The 24602-nt window shown below is 51.6% G+C and overlaps 1 protein-coding gene across 2 annotated transcripts in view; it reads left to right on the plus strand.

Annotated features, from left to right (window-relative positions):
* ARHGAP26 (Rho GTPase activating protein 26) overlaps nt 1–24602 on the plus strand; it is a 104354-nt gene that overhangs the window by 52324 nt on the left and 27428 nt on the right. For both annotated transcript variants that reach the window (XM_062501958.1, XM_062501959.1), the window contains exons 15-20: nt 3400–3487; nt 4555–4613; nt 5403–5508; nt 17830–17989; nt 19337–19475; nt 23624–23777. In XM_062501958.1, the coding sequence (XP_062357942.1) occupies nt 3400–3487; nt 4555–4613; nt 5403–5508; nt 17830–17989; nt 19337–19475; nt 23624–23777 (706 nt within the window). The remainder of the gene's footprint in view (nt 1–3399; nt 3488–4554; nt 4614–5402; nt 5509–17829; nt 17990–19336; nt 19476–23623; nt 23778–24602) is intronic.

Genomic DNA, 24602 nt, shown 5'->3' on the forward strand with positions numbered 1-24602 from the left:
CTCAGACTTGGCAAAACCACGATGAAATAGCTGTAGGAATAGGGAAACAAATGCTTAGTAATTTGTTAATGCCCTATGGAATTTGTTTGTTACTCCTTGGGGGAAATGTGTGGCATTTCTGGCCATCTTCTTCTTTCCCTTCACTTACTATCTTTCCTTTGCTACATGTTTTCCTTCTCCTTGTCCTCACAAAACTCCAGTGCTCCTTTCTTTGAATATTTCTTCTTGCAGAAGGTTTTCCTCTCTTGTGTTTCAACATCTTTTCCTTCTCCTCTTCCAATTCCTCCTTCTTTTTCCACCATTAAGGTGTTCAGTGAGCAAAGCCCATGGTGGCTGTTACAGCTGGCAGTGTTAACCTGTGAAAAATAAATAATCCAGGTGATGGGAGTAGAAGGGCACGGGGGATCTCTTTGCTGTGGCATTTGGAAAGTTCACTGCAGTCACGAGAGCTGGTGGCTGACGCTGTCATTAGAGAAGTTTGGCACAGGCTGGGGACATGTGAAGGTCCCAGGGCTGCAGGGACCCAGCACTGTCCCGTGGCACACACGGTGGGCACAGGGAGAGCATCGACCCAGGAGCGCTGCTGAGCAAAAACAGGCTGGCCTGGTGCCCCGGGGCAGGTCCTGGCAGGTGCATAGCCAGGTCCTCTGGTGGTGCTCACCACCACATCCCACGGGTGGCAGGGCCGTGGACCCCGTTCTGCTGTCACAAAGGTGTCAGTCCTGGTCTCATCCTGGGGCTGTGACAGATGGCCAAACCTGCCTGGTCTGAGCTCTGCAGAGCTGGGAGGGATTCAGTTTTGGACACCATCCAGCATCCATTATCTCCTCAGCCGCTGCAGGCACTCAGCTGCTGCCCTGTGTCTCATAAGGAGGTGATAAATCGCTGGTGCTTTTCCTTTGTCCTGGTGTGTCCTCGTGGGTTCTTGGTGCTGGAAGCCCTGCTGGAGGAGGATCAGGGCTGGAAGTGGGACCCCTTTTGGGAATCCCCCATGGTGTTGATCCCTTGGGATGCTTTGCAAAGCCAGGACTCCCTAATTTCTCCAAATTGTGGGGGATTAAATCTTCAACAACCCCGGTGTTTGGGCTGTGTGAAGTCAGTGCTGCACTGAAACGTGTCCCTTGTCAAACCCCATCTGTTCTCACTGCCCTCGGGGCTCCTGCTGAATGGAGGAGCCAAATTGTGCTTCCACTGTCAGGTTTCCCTTATATTTAGAAATGAATGTGGGCAGTGTTCCTGCTTCACATACAGTTTAAATGGCAATAAGATCGAGTTTCCCGGCGCCGGTGTCAGTGCCACTGCTGGGAAGGGCTTTGGCACGAGGTGTCCTGCAGGAGGTCGGAGTGGTGGGCTCCCTGTGGCAGCAGCAGGGTCAGGGACAGCCCCAGCCCCTGGCTTGGGTTCCAGGGCAGATCTTTTCGGGGTCTAGGCTGGGGTGAAGCAGCGGGGGGATGCTCCCAGGGCTGCCGAGGGGGCAGATCGTCTCCCCAGCATCAATGTGCCATCAGAACGAGGACAAAACCCAAATAACCAAACTTGCAGCAGTAGGAGCTCCCATGGGGGGGCTTATTGTGGCACTGTGGGGGCCCCAGCAGGTCTGAGCTCTGCACAAGGTGAGTTACAGCAGCTGATCTGCTCCTGCTCCTTTTCCACGTGGGCCATAAGGGCTGGCAGTGGGGGCTCCTTCACTGCTGGCATGTGTCACCCCTGAGACTGTTCTGTCCATGATAATCACACTGGGGTGATGAGGTGTTCCCCCCAGCCTGGAGCAGTGTGTGGGAGATGTCAGATGAGCAAAGAGCAGCTGCAGGGTTGATGCTGGCCATGGGCTGGGGGTGCTGTTGCAGCCCCTGGTTCCAGCCTGGCCCCAGTTCCTGTGGCAGTGTGTCCTTGGGGGAGGCAGCGCTGCCTGCCATCGCTGCCTGGGGACACAGATGCTGCAGCTGCAGCCCACGGCAGCAACTTCTTGCAGACTCATAAATTTGAAGGTCAAGGGGAGCTGATTAACTGCTCTGAGCCTCTTCATGGGACCGACTGTGGAATTTCACCTCGTGTTCCATGATTCTGCCTAGAAACTGCTGGGGGAACCTTTGCAAAGATGCACGGTCTGGACTTGTTTGTTCTACTTCGGTTAAAAAGTTGTTTTTTTTTTTTAAAGATGGAACTTCTGGTTTTTTTTTTTTTTTTTTTTGTTTGTTTGTTTTTTTTTAACTATGCCAAACTTGACTCTGTTAAAATTCTCTCCTTGTAAAGGAAGTTTTCTGGTCATTGAGTCAGGAGGATGGAGGTCATTTGTGTGATTGCTGAGACACACGTGATCTTTGTGTGAATATGCATTTCTTATGTATTTACTTTTCCAAGCACCTCTTGATTTTTTTTTTTAATTAAAATAAACCCTTTGCCCTGAGGGAAAGCTGAACTCTATTCACAGCATTCTCTTAAGTAGGTTAAAAATTGCCCAATGCTTACATGGGGCTTTAAAATTAAAAAGTGCATTTTTTGTGTCTGTGAAAAGGCAAAAAACCCTTTGAGCTGAGCCCGTGGGAGCAGACGGTGTTAGCAGCTGTGACTGTGTCACCCTGGGCCTTGGGGACAGCGGGAGCCCCAGCACCTGCACTGCTCCCCAGGGACACTTGGCACTGGTGGGACCCCACGGGGGCTTCCCTGGGCTTCTGTTGGCAGCAGGATCCTGGCTGAGTTTCCAGGGTGGAGCTAGCAAAGAGCATCGGTGGAACAGCAGCCAGGCAGGAGAGGTCAGCACAGGGGGCACTTCCATGCCTGGCTTTCCACGGCCTTGGCTTGGTCTTGGTGGTCTTGGCTTGGTCTTGGTGGCCTTGGCTTGGTGCTCCTGGCCCCAGCTCGGAGCTGTCACTGTCTGGGTTTTGGTTTGGTGCCTGAGCCCATTTCCCACTGGCCTGGTGGTGGCCGTGCAGGTGAGGACTGTGCAGGTGAGGTGGCCGTGCAGGTGACTGTGCAGGTGAGGTGGCTGTGCAGGTCACTGTGCAGGTGTCTCTGTCTGTAATTGCCAGCCAAGAGCTGGGTGGGGAGGTGGCTGCAGGATGCTGATGCTGGCCATTGTGGGGAAGAGTGTCCTTGTGTCCCTGTGTCTGTGCCTGGCTGTCACTGCTGTCACTGAGCACCTCAGGCTGCTGTGCCTGGTGTCCTGGTACCCTCCAAGCCACACTGCCCCTGTCCTTGCTCGGGATGAAGAATTCAATTTCTTTCTCTCCTCCCATGCCAGTGAGTTTGGCCTGTCCTGGGTGGTGAGCCCCAGCCCCTGCAGACGTGTCCTGAGCTGGGAATAGCAAATAAAATGGGGTGTGATGGGCTCCCCACACAGCTGAGCTGGCACGAGCTGGAATTGTCTTTCACTTACTGCTTTTTTGTCTTTTTCCATAGATCCCAAGACAGCCACAGAGACAGACACGGAGATTTGTGCAGAGTGGGAGATCAAGACCATTACTAGTGCACTGAAGACGTACCTGAGGTAAGGAGAAAAGCCTCACCTGGCTTCAGGAGGTGTTTGGTGCTGGCCTGGGATTTTACTGTCTGTTACTGCAGACCCTTAACAACAGCACTTTTATAGAAACAGCAGAAACTGCTCTTGGGAAATTTATTCTGGCTTTTCCCTGACTTTCCAGTTTGCTTGTGCAGGACCTGGGGAACACACTCAGCTCTGACAGATGCACGTATTATACAAACACTATTTTAAAAGCTCATCCTTGCATGCCCTGCCTTGATTTAAGCTTTTCCCTGAGCTTTTCCCATTGGGTTTCCACCTTCTGAGCATGTGGCGGAAGGGGAGGGCAGTGCTGTGTAAGGCCAGGGGCTGTAGAGCTTTTCCAGACCTGGTGCTGAGCTTTATTGTAGTTATTTCTGTGTGTCAGGCGAGCCAGTATCATCCTGGGGATCTTCCCAACACGACTGGGTGTTGGCAGCCAGCAGCATCTCATTTTCTACAACATGCTTCTACCTGTTGTGACCACAGCTCCTTGCTCTCAGTGACTGCTGTGTGCTGGGTTGTGTTTGAGAGAGTGAGGGAGCACAAGAGAGAGCCTAAATCCAATTAGGGTGATAAGTGTAATTAGCCTGGTGGATCTCAGCCTAGAAAATCACAGAATTTTGCATGATTGGCAACCTTTGCTCCAGAGTCTGAACTGTTGGCAAAGCAGAGAGGAATGTGGGCAGCACCAGTGTGTCCCTCTGAATGCTGCAGTGGGAGGGGACAATGGGAATGGGGATTGGGAAAGTTTTACAACTAGACTTGTTTATCTTTTAAATTTATTTTTCAAACTTACTTGGAAACCATGGGCTCAGTAATGCACTGAAGCTGTGTTACTGAAGGAATGCTAAAATTAAAGATCAGTTTAGTGGTGAATAAATCAAAGGTCCTTGCATAGATCTTACTCTTGATGGGGGGAATTAATTAGAGTTGGTGTTGCTTAATTCCGCCCTTTTCAAAATGGAGCTGGGTTTATTGCAGGGGCAAAGCTTTCTTAGTGTGGATTGTGTTCCTCAGATGTGTTTTGTACGTGTTTCCTTTTTATCTTCCAGAATGCTCCCAGGGCCCCTCATGATGTACCAGTTTCAAAGGAGCTTCATCAAAGCAGCGAGTGAGTTTGTTGGTGTTCATGGCCCCGCTCCCAAAGAGGAGCCTCACTTGCCGGTGGCTGCCATCCCCCCTGCCCTGCTGCCTCCCCACTGTGCTCCCAGGCTGTGTCCTGGCCAGCAGAGCAGGGCTGCAGCTAGGCAGGCTCACCTGGGAGGTGACCAGAGGAGGAGGAGGAAGCAGAGATGGTGCTGGAGCACGGGGCTGCTGTTAAAGTGCAGCACGGTGTTTGAGGGGCTCACTGCTGCTGCAGATGTCTGGGCCATGTTTCCTTCACTGCCCAGGGGAAGGGGCTTTGCTGGGAGCAGGGCATTTTAGGTTGGCAGCCGTGCAGGCTGTGGATTTGGGAGTGGGATGTCAGGAGAGCCCCGTGGTCCGTGGCCATGGCAATGCTGGCCTCCTCCAGCAGCTCCCACTTAGCACCACGGACCCGACCACCCTGTGGAGCACCAGGTGCTCCAGCCAGGCCTGCACTGGGCACACTGGAAGTGGGAATGTGCTCGTATTGCCATTGCTGGAGTGGCTCAATGGAGTGGCTGGCTGGTTGCAGCCAGCACTGCCCTGCTCACCGTGCTGCTCACGTGGCATCTGCTCTCAGCTCACCCTCTCACACTGAGTGTCTTCCTTTGGAAACAGCTGGATGGAGCTGATAGGAAGGAGCAGCACCGTGGGGAGTGTCTGCAGTGCCTGGGTGTGGGATGGAGCAGCTCCCTGGGATATCTGTCAGGGTCACTGTTAGACCTCTTCCCATAACAACCCCCTAATGTGGAAATAAAACCTCTTCTCCTTGCAGAGCTGGAGAATCAGGAGTCCAGGGTGTCAGAGATCCACAGTCTCGTTCATCGGCTCCCAGAGAAAAACAGGCAGATGCTGCACTTGCTCATGAACCATTTGGCAAAGTACGTTTATGACTGATGTGTTTTTCTCTCCTTTTTCCATTTCCTCTGAAAGTCAATAGTGGTGGAAAAGTTTCCTTGTGTGTGTGTGGTGCTGAGTCATATCTGGTTGGCAACTGGAAACCTGCGTGTGAGTGAAGTGAGGGCTGAGACACCGAGTGGGGTGGGAGGGGGGGATCAGGGAGGGAGGGATCAGGGACAGGAGCTCCCCTGCCAGCCCCAGCCCCGTGGCAGCACCAGGAACCCATTTGCTCCTGGGAACCTCGTGTTGTTTTAATGGCCTGGCGTGGGTTTGGCTGGCCAGGCTGTCCAGGAGGCAGAGTGGATGTGAAGCCCCTCACGTGGTTTCAGAGCAAACCTGCCACTGAAGGACTAAAAGCGATTTCTTTGCACGACAAACGACTACTCTGGGGCGTATTTTCTGCCTTTATGTGCCCTGGTGAATCAATATTTTTGTGTTACCTTGAAACTTTGCGAGGGCGAAGGAATGGGATAATTTTTTTTCTTTCGGTGGTAGAGCTGACCTGTAATTTCCCATCCTCTTCCTGCTCCTGCAGGTTCCCATGGAAACCTTTGATTAGTGTTTTGGAAGTGAAAGCATCATCGGGTGTTTGTGGCAGCCTCAAGGCTGCAGGGTTGGACCCGCCCTTGCACCAGTGCTGTAGGAGCAGCAGGGCTGAGGCAGGACTGGGGGACCTGGGGAACCACTGCTTAGGAGGAGATCTGGAAGAATCCTAGTTATCTGTTTAAAAGAAAAAAATAACAAATGATATTTGAAATAGGCTTATATACAACTCCAGATGCTTTCTTGTGGCCTGGTCTTGTGTCTTCTCCATGGGGTCCCTGGTAAAGCTGTTAAAAACCAAATTGCTGGTTTAGGTATTGGTTTCAAACCTTCTGCACTTACAGCCTGAAGCCAAGGCCCAGTGGTTCCAGGTGCATCCATCAGCCAGATGGGACTGCCCAGAGCAGCTGTGGCTGCCCCTGCATCCTTGGCAGTGCCCAAGGCCAGGCTGGACACTGGGGCTTGGATACAGTGGGAGGTGTCCCTGCCACGACAAAGAGTGGATCTGGATGAACTTTAAGGTCCCTTTCTACCCAAACTATTCTAGGATTCTGTGATTTTGTATGTGCAGGAAATCCATAATTGCTTCAGTGTTTTCTATCTAAAGGAAAAACCTGATGATGGAGTAGAGATGTGGAGTCAGGTTTACAGTGGGATTTGTGCTGCTTTGGTGGGGAAGGAATTCAAACAAAACAAACTGTGTGTGGTGGTGTGTGCTATTTTAGGAAGAGAAACAGCTCATGGTGTTATTTAATAGGAAAAAAATTATCTTAGAGAAGGGCAGGAAGCTGAGAAGTGAGAGCCTGATGAGCTCTTCAGCCCTGGTGTCATTCCTGGGGGATCCTGGCCTGAGAGACAGAGGCACAGCCAGCCCCAGGCATGGGCTCACAGCATCCCTCTGGGGCTGCTCCTGCAGCCCCTGCTCTGATCAGGAGCAGCACCCAGATCCAGGGGCAGCACCCAGATTAGGAGCTGGGGCTCATTACTGTCTAAAAGAGCTGCTTGAGGCTACAGTGCCATTGAGCCAGATTAAAGACAAGAATGGAGATAAACCTTCACATCTGCAGCAGATGTTTGGAGGGAGGGGCCTGGCTGCCCCGGGGGGATGCTCTGGATGGGTGGGACCTGCTAGGTCTGGGTGCTGCTCAGAGATGGGCACCCACAGCCAGCGTGGGCAAAGCCAAGGCCTCTGGCTGCCCCTGCACTGCTTGGAGGGGTTTGTCTCCTCTGTTTCTGTCTGGGTTTTTTATTTTAAGTAACGTATGAATAATCAAGATTTGCATGTTTATCAGATGAGCTAAAAAAACATTTCCCACAGTCTTGCTGCGGAGATTTCTGACAATAAAACCAGAATTTGGGGATGAGTCGTTCAAGTAAAGAAAGAGCTTGTCATGGGTGGTTTCTGACTTCTGTGTTGTTGGGGTGTACGTGCTCTGCTGCACTGATGAGGGATGTGGGGCTCCTCATGTGACAAAGATGCAGTTTTTATTAACAGTAATAAAACTGATAAGAAATATGAAATGTTCAAAAAAGGCAGTTATTAAGCCCAGTACCAGACAGGATAAGCCCTGGAGGGGTTGAGTAGTGCCCTTCCCCTTGTGGTGGGTCCCATGGCAGCTGGGGCCACAGAATTGGGGTGCAGTGAGAGGGGCCCACAGAGGAGGGAGAGGACAAATCTCAGGAGCAGGCACAGACAGGGTAGAGGACAAGGAGCATTTTGATAGAAAATTATTTTTATTTCTTCCTCTTTGTGCTGCCTTCTGCCTCGTGTCCATATGTCCAGGCAGTTGTTCACTGTGGCCCAGAGAGCAGGAGCAGTCCCCCATACCTGCTCCTTTCAGCCTTCCAGCCTGAACCAGTCTGAGATTCTGTGATTAAACCAATTTGTTTTAATGCCAAATAAGCCAAAGTGAAACAAGGTGCCTGTGGTGCTGCTGGAGTGGAGCTGGTAGCAGAAATTTGCCATTTTTGTTAGTGAACCTGCAATATCATCCTGTCTCCTTCTTCTTTTGTACTGTACTTTCTCACCCAGGAGTCAATGCTGTGGAGGTGCAGAGCAGGGGAAATTTCACTCTGATTATATTTCAAGCATTTAGGGAATTATTTTTCGTGCATGGCCATAATTTGACACCTGAGCTTTGCTTTGTTCTGGTGGCAGGTTGTCCAGCACAGGTGGTTCCAGGCTCATGCCCCTTCTGTGGGCTGGCATCAGTGCACCACACAACCCCTGATCCATGCACCCACTCCTCCTGTGCCATGGAGGAGGCTGCAGCCGAGCTGTGTGTACGTGTGTTTAGCAGAATTAATTATCTCTAATCACTCCCAGCTGTGGCCTGACCACCACTCCCTGGTTCCCTTTGGTTTTGCTGTGGTGGTGTTTTCTAGTTTACGTGTTTTAACCAAGATGACAGTGATTGTTATCTCCTGCACAATTTGTTTGCTGTTCATCAGGGCTATGGTTTCCATGGGCTCTGCAGGGCAGCTGCTAATGGGGATCCAGCAAAACCCTCCACAGGCTGGACACAGAGCCTGGCACATTCCAGGGGGCTCACTGCTCAATCAGGGATTGCTGGCAAAGGAGAAGAAGAAAAAATTCCTCCAGGTCTTCTGCCTAAAAATACACCACAAGGTTTGTTTTGCTCGGCGTGGGGCAGCTCGGGGCTGCAGAGCCCTGCAGGAGCTGCTCAGTGCTCACCACGGCTCCTCTGTGCCCAGCAGCTCCAGGACCCCACCAGAGCACCTGTGCAGGGCCAGGGGTGGCAGCTCCCCCAGGAATGTGCTTTTCCTTGGCTGCTTGTGCTGGTTTCCCCTGAAGGTGCAGCCAGCAAGGAGGCTGAGTCTCTTGGCACAGCAGGTCTGATTTCATCCCCGTGGCAGCTGTTTATGCTGCTGTCTGGTAACTATTCATTTGCTTGATTTATGTATTGCTTCCAGTAAGTCATTCTTGTCCAGGACGTTCTGGAAATTTCCACTAGCCACCGAGGTCTCTGAGATGCTCTGCTCTCATGTGCTGCTCACCTGATTTGGCTGCCAGAAGCAAACTGGGAGCTGTCTCTGAGCTGGGGTGGCTGGGCCAGGCAGTCTCATCCTCCATGCTGCCTTTGGGAATGCCACTTTTATGCCCAGTGCCTGTTTCTGCTCCTTTTGGATCACAACAGTGCTGGCTCCAGTCAAAGCCCTGGAGTTAAGTGACCCAAAGGATCTGAGTGCTCCTGTGGGTAGTAAAAGGGAGGTGACATGGAAGGAGACTCCCTGTAGGCACGTGCTGCCTTGTGGGAGCTGGAGAATCCTGCCTGGGGCTTGGCTGACCCAGGTCAGGTTCATGCTGTGTTCTTTTACCCCTTTTTCCTTTTTCCTTAGCTGTGATGAGTTGGGCTCTAAGGGCCCTTCCAACCCAACCCATTCTGTTCCACAATTCTGTGATTTGTGCTCTGGTGCTGGAGGTATCAGAGCCTTGTGGGGAACAGCAGCACCTTTGGTTTCCCCTTTGCTCTCCTGTCCCTCAGGTGTTTTGGTGGAGGAGCCAGTGATGATTCTGCAGAGGAGAGACAGCCCTGCAGTGCTCTGTGCCTGCCCTTGCCAGCTCTGCCTCCCTCTCACTCCTCTGCTTTTGTTTTTAATATGAGATTCTGCAGAATTACAAACCACCACAAAAAGCCCTGTAGGTGTTCACTGGTTTTTTTGGGCTTGGCTTCCTGTAATGTGTAAATTAGCAGAAGGTTTTGTTCTGCTTCTGCAAATGAACTTTTAACCTGCTCTGTCTGGATTGTCCCTGGAGCAGCTGTGTGGGTGCTGGTAGCTTTTCCTTCCATGCTTCTCCAAAAGGTCCTTATATATAAACAGGCCCTCCAGTTTTTAGCTGGAGGGGAATGTGCCCCAGAGCCTGCAGTCTCTCCTTAGGTTCTTTAGCACCCACATCCTGCACAGGACTCGAGTCTGGAGATAGAATAATGGAAGTCTTGGACTAAAGCTGGCATCACCAACCTGGCATGATGATTTAGCAGCTGGTAACAAAGCACCTGCTGGGTTTGCTGAGGAGTTTCTGTGGTTGAACATCTCTGCCAAGCTCCTCCTGGATCTCCAGGAGCAGCACCAGGCATTTTGCGTTCCTCAGGTGTAAATTCTTGTGGGCTTGTGTCTGAACTTAGTGTTGTTGGATAGAGGTTGTTGATAGCACATAATTGTCTGTATTCTTTTTAATTGTTTATCACAGTGAAACTGAAACTGGGTATGGAAAGAGATTGAATCAAGAGTGGGCAAAGGATTTCCAGTAACTGGTTGGAGTCTCTGTGGTGGTGTCTGCGCCGTCCCCACAGACAGAGTGGGATGGAGATGTCTTCATGAGCACATCCCTTGATTGCTCTGTATGAACAGACCCAGCACTGAACCAAACTCAGCTGGAGAGATTTGAGTCAGACAGCCTTTCAGCAGGAGAAAGGAGACTAAAAATCACTGTTGCCAAGATATCTCTGGGCTGCAGTATTTGCCAGGATGCTTGAGTGATCTCTGGCCTGCAGAATCACAGAGAGGTTGGGGTTGGCAGGGACATTTAAAGGCCATCTCGTTCCAACCCATATATGTGTGGCAGAGGCTCAGAACTGAGGGAGTGAGGGGTGTTTCCAATCACTGGACACAGCCTTGTCCCACTGGTGAAGGCAAGAGAAACATTTTTCTGCTGTTGTTCACATTAATTCTGAAAGCTGCTTATTTCCTATATTCCCTTTCCTCCAACACTGTCTTCTAGGAATTTAGTATATTGGAGGGATGAGCTCCAACCTTGCATTTATGAAATGAATGAGGTCCAAAATACCTCTAAGGGGGGGAAAAAAGCTCAACCCCCCCTCTGTTGCTCTTCCCTATGGCCACTGCCGTGGTGCGAAGGTGCAGGTATGCACCAGGCACCTCCTGCACGTGGCCCTGGAGCTGCCTCTGCCTTGGAATGGTTCCCTGTGGGGCTGTGGGAGCTGCACTTGCTCACCCCGGTGCTGTTGCTTCAGGGAGGCTCTCTGGGAGCCCGTTTACTTTGGCTGTTTTCCATGCAGCAGGTTGGAGACTCCGGCACGGCGCTTGCCCAGATCTTTCAAAGGATTCCTTGTTAACCCAGACCTGCTGTGCTGGGCTCTCCTTGCCCTGCTGCCCATCTGGGTTTGTTGTTGCAGTGTGACAGCACCAGTGAGGTTTTGGAGGAAAACCTGCCCGTGCAGCAGGGCTTTGCTGAGGCACTGGGGCTGGCACTGGGGTGGCAGTGGCACAGTTTGCAGCCATGGCAGGCCCTGATTCAGCCCCGTCCCCAGGGGTGTTGGGGTGTGAGGCCCCTTTGCTGGCTGTGTTTGTGCAGGTGGAAACCATGGTGACATTTAACATCAGCTCTGGCCGTGCCTGTGGTTTTCACCAGGCTGTCAGTGCAAACCTGCAGTGCTGCTGTGCTGGGCACAGGGAATGTGCTGGGCACAGGGAATGTGCCAGCCCGCTGCCACTCAGCCCTGGGCTGAAGGTTGGTGAGCAGGACTGGGATCTCTCTGAGATCCCCCTCAAGCTCAGCTTGCCCAAAGGCAGAGAGGATGGCTCTGGAGCCCCTCTGGCTCAGTCTGAGCTGGAGCAGCGCTGAGCTCCCTGCGTGTTTCCCTGCAAGTCACAGCACGTTTGGTATTTGTGCTGATCTGCCTCGCCGATACTGAACCTCACATTTGGCCTCAGTGGCTTCTCAGTGCAACACGAGCCCCTTTTTTTTTCCCTGGGAGTGAACCCAAGCATCCAGCTGTGGCCAGATCCGCCCGGGAGAGAAAGCCAGTCTTGTTGGAGCAAGTCAGAGCACCTGGGATCAGTGCAGGCACAGCTTTGGTCCCAGTTGAGCAGGGAACCCGAGAGCAGCAAGGGTTTTGCATTCAGCAAGTGTCCCCTTGTCTTCACTGGGAGGTTTTGCCATTCCCTGGTGATCTGTCCTCCTCCTGGATCTGCTGGCCTCCATGTGCATTCCTCTCTGGAGCAGTGGGGCTGGGGGAGCTGTGGAGCTGAGCCCACGCCTGGCTGCACACAGTGGGCTTTGTCCATATTCCTGGTATTCCCAATTCCCTGTATGGCTGAGTGAGCCCAGTTTGCTCCTGCTGCTCTGGACTCCTCTGGCCCTTGCAGAGCTCCCTGCATCCAGGTCAGCCTGAGGAGCACAGGCATGTCCAGGGCCTGGACGAGCAGGCACGATGAAGGCATGGTGGTGTTCCTGTGCTTGTGTGCTTTGGCTTGGGAATTGTGGAATTTTTAAAGCTGCAAAAACCCGCTAAGATCATCATCTTCAACCCTTCCCCCAGCACTGCCAAGGCCACCACTAGCCCATGTCCCCAGGTGCCACATCCACATGGCTTTTGAACACAAGATGAAGCTGAGCTGGTTGTGCTCCCTGCTTCCCCACGGCCATCTGCCAGCAGCCTCTGCAGACCAGGGACCCTGTCACCTTCTCCCATGCCCGTGTGCCTTTTAGGAACGATTTAGGAATGTGTGATTGAGTGATTTAGCTGCCTGGGACACCGGTGGGTGCTGCTGCAGCTGGAATTGCATCACTGGTTTCACCAGCTCTGTGCTGGGGTCCAGTGACAACATTCCTGCAATAAACACCTGCTGCCTTCCCAGCCATCAGACACATTCCCGGGGCTGGGGAGCCCACCATGGGTTTGAGTGAGAAGTGAGTCATCCCCAGGGAGCTGCAGGGTCACCAGCGCTGGGGACACAGATCCAGCAGCCCCTTGGAGAGGGGGAAGTTCAGTGGTGGCCAGCCCAGCCCCTCTTCCCTCTCCGCCTCTGTGCTCATCAGCCTCAGCCCAATTAAAATCAGTAATGTGCAGGGATCAGTTAAATGCACCCAGGAACATTTCCCAGAACTCATTAGATTGTGTCTGATAAATGCCCCCAGTTGTGTGTGCTCACATCCTCTGTGTCTGTCTGCCTGTCCATTCCCAGTGAGGTCCAGGTTAAAGGGCTGGATGGGGCTGCCAGGGGCTGTGGGGTCCCAGCTGTGTCTGCTGGACCAAGCCCAGCCCTGCTGAGCCTCCCCAGGCAGGGGCTGTGCTGCCCCAGGGGCATTTCTGGAGCACAAGGCCGGTGAGGAGCAGCTGAGGGAGCTGGAAAGGGGCTCAGCCTGGACAAAAGGAGGCTCAGAGGGGATCTTGTGGCTCTGCACAACTCCCTGACAGGAGGTTGTAGGCAAGTGAGTGGGAGTCAGCCTCTTTTTCTAGGTAACAAGTGACAGGACAAGAGGAAGCGTCCTCAAGTTGTAGCAGGGGAGGTTCAGGTTGGAATTAGGGAAAATTCCTTCCTTGAAAAGTTTGTGCAGCCCTGTCGCAGGCTGCCAAGGGAAGTGGTGGAGTCACCATTGCTTGAGGGATTTAAAACTGTGCAGATGTGGCACCTCAGGATATCAGTGGTGGCCTTGGCAGTGCTGGGGGAACAGTTGGGCTTGGTGATCTTGGAGGGCTTTTCCCACCTAAATAATTCCATAATTCTCTGCACACACTTTGTGGGAGCAAGGCTGGTGGCTCTGGTGCCACAGGTGCCTCTCCACCCAACGTGCTGCCTCTACTCCTCTGCTTCTTGCCTTCCCTCTATGTCCAGAGTCAAAGGTGTTTAATTTCTATCCAACTACCCAGAGCAGACTAAACAATTTTGGGGATTGCTGGCCTCTGTGTGATTGGCTTTTCACATTAAACAGAAGCTCTGCTGGTGGTGGCAGACAGGGGATGGATTTTTACCTGTAGCAAGAGGAATGAGCTGCATTATTTTCCATCCTATGAGGACTTGCTAGGCCAGCCACAACAAGCACTTGGATTACAAAGGTTTGTCCCAGGCATGGAAATAGAAACACTCCAGACTTTCCTTTTGTTCCCTTCCAATGGTTGTTTGCTCAGGGATTTTGTTCTGAATCAGGGAGGATATTTGAACTAATAATGGCACTTTTGGCTGAGATTCAGATACATGCATTCGATATATAAAATACATGTTTATATATAAAATGCACAGCAGTTTATACATATGTATAAATAGATATATAAAATACATGCAGGAAGTAATTCCAGACAGGGGAGGCAGGAGTTCTGTGGGAGCAGAGCCAGGAGCCCCTGTGGCACCCACTGGAGCTCTGACCACACTGGAATATTTACTGTTCCCTGCTTCCCCTGCACTGAACCTTGGCTACCGATTACCCCGTATTAAATTGTGTTTGGTCATGGCAGTGATTATACAGTATCCAGGCAACCCAGGCATAATCTAATTTAACACCCAACATGGATTTACTCCGCTGAGGTTCTCCTTTGTTCTGCTGAAAGGGAGTGAGAGGTGAGCAGTGTCCAGAGACACCCTGGGGATGGCCTGGGGGACAGTGCTGTCCCCAGGGCATGGCAGGGCTCGGTCCCAGTGACACCAGCTGGGTGCTGGGTCAGCACCAAGTGGGTCAGGTGTCCATGGAGCTGCTGGCTGGTGAGGCAGTGCTGAGCTCAGCCATTCCCCTGGCCAAGGGGCTCCCCTGTCCCACATCCCCAGGCTGATCCCCAAGGGAGGAACATGGAACCATCCTGTGCTGCCAGGAGCAGCCCAGAGTCCCAAAGCCAGTGACAGCCACTGGGAGCCCCAAGCAGGAGTGGAGTGAAGAGGTGCTGCACATTCCTCCATTAGTTGCTGCTTTCTCCTGTGCTGGAAGTGACTCCTGTGAAGGGGGGAGCAGAGAAAGGACCCATAGAAATGAATGATTCTCTCAGAGAATCTCTCAGTGCAGTTCTCTCAGAGTGCATCAAGGGCCAGAAAGAAACAGCAGGTTAAAAGGGAAATACAGTGGATGCTTGGAAAACTTCTAAAGAGCAGCTGGGGAATAGCACTGACAGTCCCTGCAAAGAGCCCCGGCATTAAGCCCCACTTTGGGCTGAGAACACCCATCTTTAGAAACTGGCGTTATTTCCTAGTACAAAGGATGATAAAGAGGTATAATTTAGAGTAAATTATCCTGTGGGTAATGGATGGGGAATTTGAAGGATGTGAAAGGTGAATCATGTTTTGGAGCACGGCTGTGGCGACCCAGTACAGGGATGGCTATTGCTGGAAAAGTACCTGAGGTGCAGAGCTGGAGTTCATGAGCCACTGAGGTTTATTGCAGAAAGGAGCCAGATTGCAGAGCTGCAGAGCAGCTCCCACACTTCCAGAGGCAAAGTCGAGTCCACTGAGGAGGGGTTTGGTGGTGGAGGTGAGAACCAGCACCCTGTGGGTGAGTGGGCAGTGCCTGGGCAGGCTGCTCTGGGACCCTGTCCTGCCTGGGGACCCATTAATAGCCCAGTCTGAAATAATTAGCAGGACCACGCTCAGCTGCCTCCCTGTAATGAGCTGATGACAGTGCAATTTATTAGAGTGATGTAGGACATGGTAACGGTAATGAGAAATGGAGGCACCTAATTTTGTGCGACTTAGATCAATTCAGTTGTTTTTTTAATAAATGAACATTGTTTTACTAACCACAGAAGATCATTGAAATTATTATTTTATTAGTGCTTTTGAAAACCATTTGGACTGCAGCTGCGTTTTTCCATATCCAATTAGGAGCACGTGAATGTGCGTCCAAAATACAATTTTGCAATGCAAAAATGTCATTGGGAATTGTGAGTGATGTGGGTGGGACTGGGGGGAGGTTTGAATCCACATATAAGTATTTTTTAGTGTATATTGTTTCTTATTGGGCTTGTTGTGCCTTTGTTGCTGCTCCATGAGGTTGTGACTCCCTAAGGAGAGTTTGTTTCCCCTCTTAGCTTGGCTGGCATGGCCATGAGCAGCTTGGTGAGCTCTTGGCTGGGATGGGGATGGGGATGGGGATGGGGATGGGGATGGGGATGGGGATGGGGATGGGGATGGGGATGGCCAGCCTGGCAGTGTGGGCAGCACATCACCTCTGCTGAGGTTGTCGCCTCTGTGGCAGAGCCCTCTCCAGGGCAGCCCATGTGCCCCAGCCATTTACTGACACTGGAGATTTCCAGCAGGCTGTGATCAAATATTCAGAGCTTTCTGGCAGTGGGGGGAGTTATGGGTAGGAGGGAGGTCCCACCAGCTCCCGAGAGCTTTGGCCAGGACCTCCCCACTCTGAGGCTGGATCCCAAGCACAGACTCAGTGGAGGGGACAGCTCTGCCTGCTCCCCAGGGATGAAATGTGCACCAGCATGAGGCTTCTTGTCCAGGCAGTGAGTGGGGCGGATGGTGCTGTTGGGGAGAGCTAAGCCAGCAGCCCTGAGTCCCTGAGCCCCCCTTGTGATGCCCCCCTCTGCTGCCTCAGGAGACGTATGCAGGGATGAGTCCTTTGCTAGTTCAGGTGAGATTTGGATGGAAAAGGACGGAAAGCAACTTTTCTTTTTAGTCAGCCTGGGCTTCCAGTGTACTGAAATACGTTGAGCTTGCACATCAATGTGTCTTGACCCCAAGATCAATGGTAGAAACTCACAGCAATAAATTTTAGGGTCAGTCCAGCAAGTGAGTGTGTACTGTTCTGCTGCATTTGTCCAGGGAAACAGGAGAGAAAGTGAAGGAAAAGACACCAAAACCCCCTCAGGCTACAACTGTGTGAGCACACAGCTTGAAGCCACCACATTTCCTGGTTGAAGAGGTCAGGAGTAAACCACAAGAAAGACTCCTGGAGACAGGGCTGCAGGGCTGCACTGCAGGTCCTGACACACACGTGTCCCTGTGTGACTCAGCAGTGTGCAGGTCCTGGCACACACGTGTCCCTGTGTGACTCAGCAGTGTGTGTGTGTGACTCAGCAGTGTGCAGGTCCTGGCACACACGTGTCCCTGTGTGACTCAGCAGTGTGTGTGTGTGTGACTCAGCAGTGTGCAGGTCCTGGCACACACGTGTCCCTGTGTGACTCAGCAGTATGTGTGTGTGACCCAGCAGTGTGCAAGTCCTGGCACACACATGTCCCTGTGTGACTCAGCAGCATCAGGGGTACCTACCTGTGTCCCTGTTGCTGTGTCCCCTTGGGGTGAGGCAGAGCAGAGCACGTGTCCCATTCAGGCTGCTGGGGCTTTGCTCCTCTAAGACCAGGTGCCAACTGGAGCTGTTCCAGGATAACCCCTCCAATACCTTAACCAGGGTGCCACATGCTCAGTGGAAGCTGCTTCACTTTGCTGAGCCGTTCTGTGCCCACTTATGAACTAAAAGAGATGGAGGTGGTGAGGAGCAAGGCTTGGGTGAACCAGTGTCCCTCGGTTCCCATCCTGGGGGGGGTCTCCGTGCCATGGAGGAGGGAACACGTGGGGCATGGGGATCTGGGGGCAAAGCCCCACCTTGGCCTCCCAGCCAGCCTGGCTGGGCCAGAGGGAACTGACCTCTGGTGCTGGAATGGCTGGGAAGGAGTTGGCCTTTGGAACAGATGAGGTCACTCATTGAGTTGGAGAGCAGTGTGTGTCAGAGGTCCAACAATTTGTTTTCAGAAGGGTTTTTAAGCATTAATGATTCAAGATGTTTTCCTGGGAGTGGTTTGCAGCATGAGGCTCAATGGCTGGCATGGGGTTCAGGTTTTATGGGATTAGTCAATTCATGGATGCTGAAAGGTCTCCAGGAGCACAACAGTTAAATTTGTACTTTTCCACATGGCTGAGCCTTCAAGGAGCTCACCAGGAGCGTGAAAAATGTAAACAGCATTGTAAGCCTTGTGCCAGCCACGAGGCAGGGAAGGCAGGGAGGGGGTTCCCTGTGGATTAGTTCCGTCACCTACTTCATTCTCTTTCTCTTTTTTCCCCAGAGTTGCAGATAATCACAAGCAGAACCTGATGACTGTTGCTAATCTGGGTGTGGTGTTTGGGCCGACGCTGCTTCGACCTCAAGAGGAAACAGTTGCTGCCATTATGGACATCAAATTCCAGAACATTGTGATTGAGATTTTAATAGAAAACCATGAGAAGGTAATGGCTTCCCTTGCTTCTTTCATGTCAGTGGTTTATGGAAAGGAATGAGTCTCTCTTTCCCCATGCAGCCCCCTCTGCCAGGCCCCCTCTCTCCCCATGGCTGGTGGCACCATGTGGGGCTGTGCCAGGGATGGGGCAGCTGGCACCACGTTCCTGGGCTGTAGTTGTGTAAGCAGTGCTGCTGGTAGTCAGCCTGGTTTATGGTCATCCCAGTGTGAGTCAGCATGGCCCTGTCTCCATCACAGAAACTCCCTTTCCTCCCCCATTCCCACTGTTTAATGGGAGTTCTTGGTTTCAAGAGAGATGAACGCTAAAGCAAACCAGTGAGACGCACACCTCCTGCTGGCTCCTTGCTGACTAAATCCAGGTTTATCCAAGTCCTGGCTTTATCCACAGTGTTGCTGTGAATCCTGCTGCATTTGTGTTTGTTGGCCTTGGATGTTGTGCTCTGTCAGTGGAGCAGTGGTGGCTCCATGGGGCCCAGGTCCTGGCTGTCCCTCCCTGGCTGCATGTACTAAAAAAAATACCATTTTCTTCTAAATGGTATTTCAGTTCCCTGATTATGATCTTTTGTTAGTGTGGCTTTGTTTGGAAGGGAGTAATGGATTTGTGCATTTGGGCAGCAAAGGCAGATGTAGAAACCAGCTTGCCCTGGCTGGGGTGGCATCATGGCTCTAAGTCCACATGCAGTTCTGTCTTGAGCAGAGAGCTGTGCCAATGTGTGTTTTTCCTATTGGGAAAGCCAGTTGTGTGTCTGGCAGGGGCAGGCAGAGCAGGAAAGACACGGAGGAACGGGCTGAATGGACTCTAGCAATGGAGAGAGGCTTTGAGAGGGCTGGTCTGGAGTGGTCACTGCCCTTGTCTGAACCTGGGGGTCCAGAGGAGGAACAATGCATAACCCAGTATCAGCAACCAACGAGGCTGCTGCTCTTTGGGTTTTTGTGCAGTTTTAAAATTTCATCCCCTTGAGACAAATGCGATTACTCAGTTTTCTGACAGCTGCGGCTGGAAGCTGCAGAGACTTTCCCAAGCTGGTCTGCAGCCGTGGGTGCCGGGGGCACAGGGGGGACACTGGCTGGTCTGTCTGGGCTGCTCATCATCACCTGCACCCCCAAAGAGTCAGCAGAGTGTCAGGGCCCTTCACAGCTTGGATCGTGCATCTTGGGTGGAAAAAAGAGGAGTGCAGGCAGAGTGGGAACGTGGAATTTAACAATCTGCCCCCCAAACCATTGCCCCGTGGAGTGCACGTCTTCCGGAGAGGCTGCGCCGTGGAGCAGGCAGGTGGGCAGCTGTCCCGTTCCACGGGGCGATGCCAGAGAACAAGTTGTTTATTATTTTTAACAGATATTTAACACGGTGCCAGAGGCTCCGGCGCCGAACTCGCAGCTGCTGTTATCCCGCAAGAAGAGCACGGAGTCGAAGGCTCCGTCGTGCAGCGAGCGCCCGCTCACCCTGTTCCACACTGCCCAGCCCAGCGAGAAGCGTGAGTCCCTCCCAGGCCTCCAGCTGTGCCCCAGCCATGCCCGCCGGGCTGTCCTTGGTTCCCCTGCCCTTCCCCTGCACTTCTGCTGCTGGCAGTGCGAGGGGTGATTCCCTAACGGGGTCGGGCTTCGGTTTCCTCTGCTGTCGCGTTGGCATCCGAGCCCTGAACCGGGGCTCCGCATGAGGCTGCCTTAGCACAGGATAAAGTGTTGCTGTCCCCTCCCCACCTGACGGGCCCCTGCATGTCCCCTTCTCATGTTCCTGGCCCCGTCATCGCTGCCATCAGCTGCCGGGGCATGGGTGCCACACCTGTGGCAAGGGTGGCCACCGGCGGCCCCGCAGCGTGGCCCTTTTGGGATGCCCTCGGGCACTTTGCCTTTTACAGACAGGAAAACTCGGCCGGGAGGTTCGGCATTTTCCTGAGGATTATGTACCGTGGCAGTTTAAAAATGTTGGAGCTCATCTTTCCATTTCTGTCACTAATTGATGCTCCAGATATTTGGGTGAAAGAGCCAAGGCCCCAGCCCTGCTCGTGGGGTGGCAGAAATGTGTCTGCTCAGGCTGTTGTTTCATGTTACAGAGTAAACCCAATTCCCAGCTCTCTGCTTCTTCCTGCCCATGTGCTCCTGGAGCCAGGCAGCCGCACGCAGGGAGCTCTCCCAGTTTGGTAAAAACGCAGGAGGTTCTCCTGGTGAGCAGGACAAGCACAAGGGGCAGGGGAGGGCTGGGGGCAGCCAGCTCCCAGAGTGGTCGCTGTGGACCGTGCTGACTCTCAAAACATGTGGGTTTGTCTGATTAAGTTACTGTTAATTACCAGGCACTCTCCTTTGAGAAAGATCCGCGTGGGTTTGAGGAAGCAGTGGTGGCCCCAGAGCGTGCTCTGGAAATGGTGTGGGACGACTCTCGGTGAAGCCTCAAATATCAAATACTGCTTTTGAAAACCTTCAGCCCCAGTCATTTATTTGCTGCTAACTGAGCAGTGGCTTGTCAGCCTCCAGGCTGGAGCCTCCGTGTGCCATCTTCCCTGTGCCTGGGAGAGGAACTGAACTCGTTTCTTTATTTCTGCTTTTATTTATTCCCATGTGAAGCAACATTTTCTTGTTTCTCCTCCTGACAGTCTATAACCTCCCGTGTCTTTGGGAAGCCACTGCTGTTTTATTTGCTTTTCCTGCTGCACGTGACGAGAAATATGTGAGGTTTCCTTTCTTCTTTTCTTCTTCCTTTCCTTTCTTACTGGTCTGGAGACAGAACAAGGCTCTTAAGTCAGGGTGAAGGACGAGGGCTTAGGCAGCAGCTCAGGCCCAGTTGAGCACCACAGAAACTGAAGCTAGAAATGTTTTAAATGGGAGCAGGGTGCACATTTTTTAAGACTGGGAGCAGTTTGACATAAAAAGAAGCGGAGTGGGACAGTGAATTTTCCATCACTTGAAATCTGTTCATCAAAGACCAATGTTTTTCTAACATTTTCACAAGCATTCATCATACTAAGCTGTATCTAAGTCAAAAATTATCATGTTCAACACACAGGGAGCAGATCAGATAATCGTGATTAATCTATGATTATAGTGATTATTTTGTTGTTAAACATTTCCATTCTTATCCACATCTGACCCAGGGAGTAGCTCTTGTGACACAAGTGTCACCAACACAGCAAACACCATTTTGTTCCTTATCAGTTCTTTTGTCATCCTCTCTCTGGTCCCTGGGGTCACTGTCACCAAAAAGCCCTGGATGAGTTATCAGGCAGAGCCCTGCCCCAGCACGGTGTTCCTGGAGAAAAGGCTCTGGTGAGGCTCCCGTGGCTCTGCCTGCCTGACTTCCCACTAGAGATACAAAGTTTGGGTAAAGGGTGAAAGGCTCTTCTTTTCTCTGCATGCTGGCAATGCTCTTGAGCTGATGGGCAGCTCTGCTCTTGCAGCTGTAAAGCCAAATTAAATCTTCCAGCGAAGAATCTTTCACATGGGACTTTCAAAAACATGAAGCAAAGTACAGTTTCAGCCTTTTGAAAAGGAGGAAATAAAATAAAGCAGGAGTTTCAGATTCTGTCATTCATCTCCCTTCCCCTGAGCTGAGGCTCCTGCAGTTCTGTGGCTGCTGGGGACTCCCAGCTCACTCTTGGCATGTGGCTGCTCTGGAGATTAGAGGCACAATCCATGCTCAGCTTCCAAGCTTATGGAGCTTATTCCCAGCCTTCAGCCTTGGGCAGGAGATGTTTGCAAATAATAAAGTGGTGTCAGTCCACAATCTGGGGGCTCAGGTCAGCTCCTCAGGTCCTTGGGGCTGGCTGGGCTCAGCACAGGCAGTCCCTGGACTTGGCCAGCTGTGTACAGGTGGCCTCTCATGGGCTGCCTGAAACCTGCTCTGGCAGATGCAAAAACAAAGGGATTTGGGGTTTTTAGGTCCTTACACAGCTTAATTTCTTTTTTTTTTTTTTCATCTGCTGGCTGTCACACCTGCCTGTCTGTATTTGTGGAGGTCAGTGCTCTGCTTTTCTTCACTTCTCCCTCTTCTGCATGGATCATCTGTTTCATCCCAAGGTGCTGGTGCCCTCTGAGCCCTGAGGGTTGAACTTTCACAGAGCTGGGGACAGAGAAATGTCTATGCTGCTTGTTCCTATGGTGGCTCAGTGAAGATGAAGATTAATGAAATCCAGTTTCAGGAACACATTGGTGTGTGTCACCATCACACATCCTTGGCTCATCTCTGGAAGATAAGCTCAACCTGAGCTAAACCAAGCCCTGTCCTGCTGCCCTGCAGGTGCTAATTCTGTCCAGGTACTGGGAGATGTAGCAGCTCCAGAGAAGGAGCAGGACAAGGAGCCTTGGACTCTGCTCTGGGCATCCACAATCCTTTGGCTGATTTCCCTTTGCAGGGGTGGCAGAGCTGCCCCAACCCCCCAAGACAACTCGTGCCAGGCTGTTTTACAGGCAGTTCCTTTCTGCTGTGTGCTCAGGATTAACCTTTCACACAACCCAGGAGTTCCTCTTGCACTCTTTTACCCCCTTTAGATATGCACAGAATACAGATTAATATTGCACATTCTCCTCATTCAGAAAGAGGTGAAATTTAAAGGAATTGAGAGTAAGGATTCCCTATCACTACGTGCTTTTGGGTTGTAGTTTGACCATGTTATTGTGCACTGGAAAAATAAATTTGGAAAGAAGAATTCTGGAAGTAGGACTCCATGTTTTCCATCTGGTGCCTGTCTTTCAGGAAAGCAGCATCCCAGAAGCAGCCACTCTCTGCCCAGGGCTGCTCTCGTGCCATCCGTGTTGCTAATTGCTTCTCACAACTGCAATTACTGCTGCAGTGGCAAAGGCATCTCCTGGAAATGAGTAAATGGGATTTTCAGTGACCCTGTGCAGAGCTGAGGAGGGGCCCATGCTGTGGTGGCTCCTTGAGATGCACAATATTGTCAGTGCTCCCTTGCTGAAGTTGCACAAACCATGGGGACATCTCTCAAGAGATGTGATGGAGGCAAAGGGGAATCTCTGAGAAGCCCTGGACTGTGAGCAGCACTCCCCCAGCCCTGGGACATGCCCAGCACATCCCATTCTCCATCAGATCCAAAGGCAAAATCTGCTCCACTGCTGCTCTGCATTTTGGAAGAGCTGAGCCAGAATGGAGCAGAGACTCATCCTCTCCCCCCTTCAGAAGTGGCTAGGAAAGACAAGCAGTAGCTGGTGTCAAATATGAGGCTGAAGCAATTTGACCTGGATGATCTGCCCTGTTCCTGATCTAAGGTCTTATCCTACTCTGTCACCCAACACTCTATCCCTTGGGGGCTGATTTCAGTCACACAAATCCATTCCTGTACATAGCTTACATTTCAATTTCTTTCACATTGTGGCATTTTGGACGCCTTCAGGAATGTAAAATATTAATACCTTAAGAAAAAGTGTGTATTTTCCTACTAAAAACGGTGTTCATTTGAATGTATCTGCATCTTTCACCCAGAAGAGTCAAAGAGTGCCTGGTATTTCTTATGGTTTAATGTAGAATGTGTCTGTAACTAACACCTCTGGGGAGATGTCCCTGTTTGCACTGGCTCAGGGTTTCCTGGGAGAGCTCAGTACTTTCACAGCCATTTGCTCCTCACTTTGTCTGCAGTGGCAGCTGATGATTCTTGGGTTTTGGTGTTTTTTTTAGAGGAGAACAGGAACAGCATCATCAACTCCAGCCTAGAATCCGTCATCTCTTCAAATGTGAACAGCTTCCTCAACTCCAACAGTGCTCCCCAGCCCAGCCTGAACTCCAGTGATCTTGAACTAGAAGTAATTAAGCCCAACAGGCCAAATTCCCTGTAAGTACAATGGTAATTAGTATTTTATAGACTCTCCATCCTTAATCTTTAATCAGAGTTGTTTCTTATTCTCCACCTCAGCAGTTTGCTGAACAATACCATTGATCATTTGAATTTTTAATGGGCACCAAGCATTTGCCCTCCATTTTTAACTCTAAGCAGTGGTGTTAGTTACTCTGGGTTACATCTGCCATCAGTTCCACTCTCATGGTTTTTGCCCATGTGGAATATTTTTGAGCAGAGCTCCCAGTGCTGCCCAGCCCATCTGGTGACAACTCCAACACACACAAAGGACTTTTCTTCTGAGCTCAATCCTGTGACTGTTGTCAGTACAGTTGATCTCTGGCCAAATCTATGCTGTTGCTTCTGCTATTGCTTCCTTCATCTGGAAAGTTCAAGGGAAAAAAATAGTGACCTTAGCAATGCCTCCCTGGGGATGGCCAAGTTATTTATGAAGTCCCTGAACTTGTGGTGGCGGAGCCCTCGCGTGGTGGTGGCTCCTCCAGGGGAATTTCCTTCCTGCCAGGCCCACAACATTTTCCCACAGCAGCTCCCATCCCTGGCATGTGAAGATCTGCTCAGATCCCCACAGATGAAGCCCATTCCCCAGTGATGAAGCCCATTCCCCAGGAGGTGAAGCCCATTCCCTAGGAGGTGAAGCCCATTCCCCAGGAGATGAAGCCCATTCCCCACAGATGAAGCCCATTCCCCAGGAGGTGAAGCCCATTCCCCAGGAGATGAAGCCCATTCCTCCTGTGCATCCCCACTGGTGAAGTTGTTCTCCTCTCCCAGCACCAGGGATCTCCCAGTGCAGGGCCATCATCC

The sequence above is a fragment of the Cinclus cinclus genome, chromosome 14, assembly GCF_963662255.1.
Source record: "Cinclus cinclus chromosome 14, bCinCin1.1, whole genome shotgun sequence".
NCBI classification, from domain to species: Eukaryota; Metazoa; Chordata; class Aves; order Passeriformes; family Cinclidae; genus Cinclus; species Cinclus cinclus.